At 45.8% G+C, this 6,784-nt stretch overlaps 1 protein-coding gene across 1 annotated transcript; it reads left to right on the top strand.

The window, feature by feature from the left end:
- The first annotated feature begins 1,274 nt into the window (after positions 1–1,274).
- Positions 1,275–4,726, top strand: LOC135678913 (putative leucine-rich repeat receptor-like serine/threonine-protein kinase At2g24130). The gene is made up of 2 exons (XM_065192160.1): positions 1,275–3,819; positions 3,905–4,726. The coding sequence occupies exons 1-2, from the start codon at positions 1,284–1,286 to the stop codon at positions 4,306–4,308; spliced, it is 2,940 nt and encodes a 979-aa protein (XP_065048232.1). The 5' UTR covers positions 1,275–1,283; the 3' UTR covers positions 4,309–4,726.
- The last annotated feature ends 2,058 nt before the right edge of the window (positions 4,727–6,784 follow it).

Below are 6,784 nucleotides of genomic sequence, written 5' to 3' on the forward strand. Positions count from 1 at the left end.
TCAAGCCTAAAGGAGCATGAGATGTTATTATTATTGTATCATGCAAAAATATTGATGGCCTATAAATAAGCCATCTACAAACTAGTCCATTTGTGAGCATTTGATTGTTTGTAAGCAAGTTAGTATAAGAGACCATGAGATAAATGTGGTATGGTTGCACAAATCTAAAAGCACCATCGTAAATAAAGGTTTCTGTCGTTGCCAAGACTTCACATACGTTGATAGAGTGGAAATGAACCGTACCGTAATGGGAGTAGGAACTGATTTCTCCGCAGCCAAAGGACTATTCCCTGAGATCACCACATTGCTTATCGACTCCACACGGCAATTAAAAGCAAATGGATTTTGCCTTGGATCCCATTGAGACATGCAGGTTGTCGACAGACGACACGTGCCCTTTGAGATTTAGGTAAAATGCCATTTGTGCGTGAGATGATGCAGTCGCTTTAAGATTAATGAAGTATAAACTCGATCACGCCTCATCTCTTTATCGTTGTTTAATGAGTTCATCGGATGCGGAAGAGAAAAGGAGATAAGTTTACATTGCCCGGATGGGTTGACTTTCCATGTGAAATGTGAACGCCAGCCGTTGAAGTCGGGTGACTTTTCAACTCACGTGACATCCGACGCAGATCGCCAACACGGTAAGCCCAAGGAAAGTTCCACGTCATCCCCGAGTTTAAATTCTCCCCCTCGCCAACCCTCACTACTACGTATACAAATCCCCCTGTAATCCACCATTAGGCATAGGTCGATTCCGTGGATTGTTTCTCCGCCCACTTACGACAGACCCGTCTGTCGCAGCAGCGTCGAAGCCCGTGTGGGACCCGCATGCGGGGCCATCGTATTCTCCAGTGACCGGACTCGTAGTTTCAGAGGTAGCCGGACGGGTAGAGAGTTGCTTTCTTAATCTCCATCATTAGCCTCTACGCCACCTTATGTGTTTAACAGTTCACACGCTGGGCGATTATTTCTCGGCACGTTCGAATTTACCCAACACACTACCGCGCTCGTGGTAGAGGAATATACATGGGACCCACGTAATCATGCAATCAAATGACACGTAAATTAACAGGGAAACTATAACCGATGTCTGACAAGTGTTTCGAAGCTGGAACTCCCGACCCCTCCGCTTGAAGTCAAACGCCTGGCGCAAGAAAATTTAACGGCGGCAGTCAACGGCGATTAGGCAGCCACCCTCACGCCTGCCTTTCGAGGTCTCGTTTTAAAACCCTGGCGGTGTAGCAAACATAGCTCTCACACCATCCATTTCTCCCACCACCATGGCCACGCTTCTCTTTCTATCCCTCGTCTTGTCAGCCTTTGCCATGGCAAGCGCCGCCGCCCCACTCCAAGGCGCCTCCAGGGACCGCGCCGCCCTCCTCTCCTTCGCCTCCGCCATCTCGTCCGACCCCAGCGGCGCGCTTGCAGGCTGGGTCTCCCTCGGCTCCGACGCGTGCAACTGGACCGGCGTCACGTGCCACCGCCTCAAGAAGCGCGTGGTGCAACTGGACCTCAGCGGAAGGGGCCTCCGCGGGGTCATCTCGCCGGCGATCGGCAACCTCTCGTTCCTCGTGGTGCTCGACCTCTCGGGGAATTCCCTTTCCGGGACCATTCCACCGGAGATCGGATGCCTCTCTCGCCTGCAGCAGTTGAGCCTGTCGAAGAACTTCCTCGTCGGGTCCATTCCCGTCGAGCTTGGGTTCCTCCGCCAGTTGATATACCTCGACTTGGACAGCAACCGGCTCTCCGGCCGCTCGCCGAGGACCCTCTTCTGCAACTGCACCTCGTTGCAGTACGTGGATCTCTCGAACAACTCTCTCTCCGGGAAAATCCCTCTGGCCGATGAATGCCGGCTCCCCGACCTGAGATTCCTCCTCCTGTGGTCCAACAACTTCGAGGGACCGATCCCGACCGCCTTATCCAACTCTTCCATGCTTGCATGGATCGACTTCGAGTCTAATTACCTGAGTGGAGCGCTGCCATCTACCATTTTCGATAAGATGCCGTTCCTCCAGTTCCTGTATCTGTCATACAATAACCTGTCAAGCCATGACACCACCACTGACCTCACTCCCTTCTTTGCTTCCTTAAGGAACTGCTCCCACTTACAGGAGCTTGAGCTCGCCGGAAACAATCTGGGAGGCCACATACCACCGCTCATTGGTGATATCTCAATCAATCTCGTTCAACTTCACCTCGATGATAACGCCATCTCCGGTCCAATCCCTCCCAACATATCGAATCTAGTCAACTTGACCTACTTGAACCTGTCCTACAACTACTTGAATGGTTCCATACCGCCGGACTTATCTCGGTTGAGGAAGCTAGAGAGAGTGTACTTGTCCAACAACTTGCTCTCTGGTGACATCCCACCATCTCTTGGAGGAATCCCGCGCTTGGGTCTTCTTGACATATCAGCAAATAGGCTTACAGGGTCGGTTCCTGACAGCCTGTCCGATCTGTCGCAGCTACGAAGGCTGATGCTTCACAAAAACCACCTCTCCGGCAGAATCCCGGCGAGCCTTGGCAACTGTATAAATCTGGAGATACTGGATCTTTCGTATAATCGATTGACAGGGAGGATTCCGAGTGATGTCGCGGCGCTGAGCAGCTTGAAGTTGTATCTGAACGTGTCTTCCAATCTCTTGGAGGGTCCGCTTCCAATGGAGCTCAGTAAAATGGACATGATATTGGCTCTGGACTTGTCGTCCAACAACTTCTCCGGAGCAATCCCTTCTCAGCTCGGCAGCTGCGTCGCGCTCGAGTATCTCAACCTCTCCGGGAATGCGTTGCAAGGCACACTCCCGAGTTCCGTGGGAGCTTTGCCTTATCTCCAAGTGCTCGATCTCTCCTCCAACCGGTTGTCAGGCATCATGCCCGAGTCACTGCAAGCATCTGCCTCGCTGAAAGACTTCAACATCTCCTTCAACAACTTCTCCGGAGCTATACCAACCGAAGGTCTATTTGCTTCGCTTACCGCAGACTCCTTCCGAGGCAATCCAGGTCTGTGTGGGTCTATTGTCGGCATGCCCTCATGCGGAACGAAGCCAGCTCGCTGGTCCATTGCCTTGCCGATACTTCTCACCGTGATCGGCACCACTTGCATCATCTGCCTCCTCGCTTATTCACTGGTCAGGAAATCAAGAACGTGTTGGTGTTCACACCGGACATCTCATCGCCAGTCGCTGATCGCTGCGGAAGAACAGAAGCAGCACCACCCAAGGATCTCCTACCGGCAACTCGTCGAAGCCACCGAGGGTTTCGCAGAGTCGAACTTGGTGGGCGGCGGCAGGTTCGGACATGTGTACAAGGGTACTCTGCCAGATGAAACGAGGATCGCAGTGAAAGTATTGGATCCAAAGTGTGGCGTAGAGATATCAGGGAGCTTCAAGAGGGAGTGCCAGGTGCTGAAGAGGACCAGGCACAGGAACCTAATCAGAGTGATAACAGCTTGCAGCAAACCTGATTTCAAGGCTCTCGTTCTTCCGTTGATGCCCAATGGGAGCCTCGAGAAGTACTTGAATCCTCCCATTGAATCGACTCCTGGTCTAACCCTGATTCAGGTGATAAGCATCTTGAGTGATGTAGCTGAAGGAATGGCCTATCTACATCACTATGCTCCTTTTAGGGTCATACATTGCGATCTTAAACCCAGCAACGTTCTTTTGGATGAAGACATGACAGCACTGGTATCAGATTTCGGGATCTCAAAACTGGTGAGCGGCGTTAACGAAGACTGCATCGACGACCCCGAATCATCTGGGTTTCATTCTATCACCGGACTACTGCAAGGCTCGGTTGGATATATTGCACCAGGTACGTAGTATTAAGTATACCTCTCTCTCTCTCTCTCTCTCTCTCTCTCTCTCTTAGATGCTTGACAGTGTTCTCTTGAACGCAGAATATGGGTTGGGAGGGCACCCTTCGACACAGGGCGATGTCTACAGTTTCGGGGTTCTACTTCTAGAGATGATCACAGGGAAGAGGCCTACGGACGTGATCTTTCACGAGGGACTCACCCTGCATGACTGGGTGAAGGGTCACTACCCACGTAACATAGAGGTCATCACATCACGGGCACCGTTGGGGCAGTACCGCTCTACCTCAGCCGACCACAAGAAGCTGCCGAGAGACGTGATGGCAGAGCTGATAGAGCTGGGGATCGTTTGCACGCAGTTATCTCCGTCGATGAGGCCGACCATGATCGATGTCGCCCACGAGATCTGTCTTCTGAAACAAGATCTCGCCCGACACGGCGTTGAGGATGACACCGGATGCTGTTCGACGCCCAACTCATCTTTCTGACGCCATTAAATATGGTAAAGGCAGACAGCACTTGATCACCATAGAGACCTGTGAATGGTGGCTGCAGCATTAAAATAGTTGCTCATCCATCCATCCATCCATCCTCAAAGAATAATACACTTTGGAGTTTGGTAAGCACCGTCAGTGACCTCAAATATAAACTATGGACAGAGAGTCCGTAGTTTGGCGAGCACTCAGGTGTTCTGAAACACCAGTCATGGAACATTGTATGTAGCCACTGTTTTATAAAGCTGGCCACCTTCAAATAACATCCTATAGTGTTGTTTCTTGTTTGTGCATGTCTTCTTGGTGAAGTACTACTGGTAATGTCAGTGTTCTTTATGGCTCTCAACACAGAGCTTTCTTTATATGTTTGCTGGTCAAATGTAAATGGATAAGCTTTTGCTCTATTGGTAAACTTTCTTGCATGTATCATTAAGCTTTTTATATGGTTCTTTTAACACTGCTTAGTAATCAGAGTCAGTTGTTCAGGAAACAAATTTTTAGTCTTCTGCATGTATCATTAAGCTTTTATAAATGGTTCTTTAACACTGGTTAGTGATCAGAGTCAGTTGTACAGTAAAGCAATTATTAGTCTTCTGCATTAAAACAAAGCATAAAATTAGCTTGAATGAAGTCAGAGGACTGAAGTTTCACCATAGTTTGGTCTGTAGCATGACCCTGATTAATGAGAGACAGTGACAGACTTGAGTAACTGCAGTGATAATTGACTTAGTCAAATCCTCTCTTTCTTATTCTGCATGCAAAATAATTAGAGCCAATTTTAAGCTCCTGATTCCTAGCTAGAGTGAGATGACATCCAATCTTAAATGTCAAATGATAGAACTTATTTCTGATGACCATGGAAATGATTCTTCTCAATGAACTATGTAACAACTGGGCAAAGTGGCAAACCTCTCTTCAGGAAATGATCAAAGAGAAGAACCAAAAACAACATAGAGGTCTTTTCTTTCTTTTGAGCAGAGAAAATGTCACAGGATTTTTTTTTTTTTTTTTTTTTCAAACAGGTCAAATAAATAAACATCACTTTATTCATCATCTATAACCATTTATTACAATTCATTTATTCATCAAATTACAAATAGAAAAATTAACTTCAAGAGTCATCCAAGTGGCTCTACCTAGCGGTAGAGGAAGGTTTGCTCTCCACTGGAATCCGATTTAGTACTAGAGGGAGGCTGCTCTGAAAATCAAAAACAAAGAAAATTCAGCAATGCTGAGTAGGAACCCCAAAAGTCAAATCAAAATAAATACATGATCGAAATTCAATCAATCATCCCATTAGCGTATATCAAGTACCCGAAGGAGCACTCCCCCAACAGCGGATGGAGAGGCTTTATCCTACGGGATGAGTTTGTGTTCTTCCAACAGCGGATGGAGGCAAACTCATATCACACTCCCAACAGCGGATGGAGTGGTGTCCCACACCCGCCAAAGTGGGGACACGTTCCTCCCAACAGCGGATGGAGGAACCGTCCAGCCGCCACGTCTGACGGCCCGCTAATCCCCGAAGGGAATCGCCCTACCTGCTCTCGGTAGGAATATAATCTCACACTGGTCATATCCATTTCGGGATGAAATAACATATTTAAAACATCTCTTTCAAAAATCATCAATATCAAATAATATAAATTAACCCTCAATTGACTTGAACTCTAGTTTAATCGATTCAATTGAACTCGATTTACTAGAGCCTAACTGAACTGATCTCTAATCCTTATTTAACTGGTCTAGAACCACCCTAGACTAGTATAATTTAGACTAGATTAAGTTCAATTTAGGTTAAACTAACTTGAATAAGTCAATCAATTCGGAATCACCCTGAATTGATCTAGACTAATCAAGTCTAGTTTAATTCAATCAATATTTGGGCTCAAGTTCAACAATAATATTGGGCTAGATTGAGCCAGTCCATCTACTGGTCATGTGCATTATACATGATTGAGCATACATTACATAAAACTAGCCCAGCCCTGGCTCATGGACTAGTCATAGCATATACCCATTAACAACATAAATGAAAACATAATAATGCATTAAAAGATAGATGAGGAGAAAAGCTTTAATACAAAGAAATAACATTCTCAATTTGACTAGAAATCATAAGATATTAAAAGAGGGACTAGGAGATAAGTTTTAACACAAGGAAATAGCTTTCTAAATTCAAATAAAAATCATGTTTTCAACACATAAAATTTCAATATATTCTAGTCATATTTTAAATCATTCAGAATAATATATTTTAAATTTCAGATCAAAGAATATCAAAAAAGGATTTTAGATAACATATTCTAGTCTAACAAGATTTTAATCCAGATAAGATTAAAGAGAAACTATAATACATAAAATATATCATATAAAACATATATCTTTTTAACATATTTAATTCTACAATAAAAACCTTAATCATGGGTCAAAGAATATTATGAAAACTTTAACTGATTACTTTAATACA

Source organism: Musa acuminata, chromosome BXJ1-7 (assembly GCF_036884655.1).
Source record: "Musa acuminata AAA Group cultivar baxijiao chromosome BXJ1-7, Cavendish_Baxijiao_AAA, whole genome shotgun sequence".
Classification (NCBI taxonomy): domain Eukaryota; kingdom Viridiplantae; phylum Streptophyta; class Magnoliopsida; order Zingiberales; family Musaceae; genus Musa; species Musa acuminata.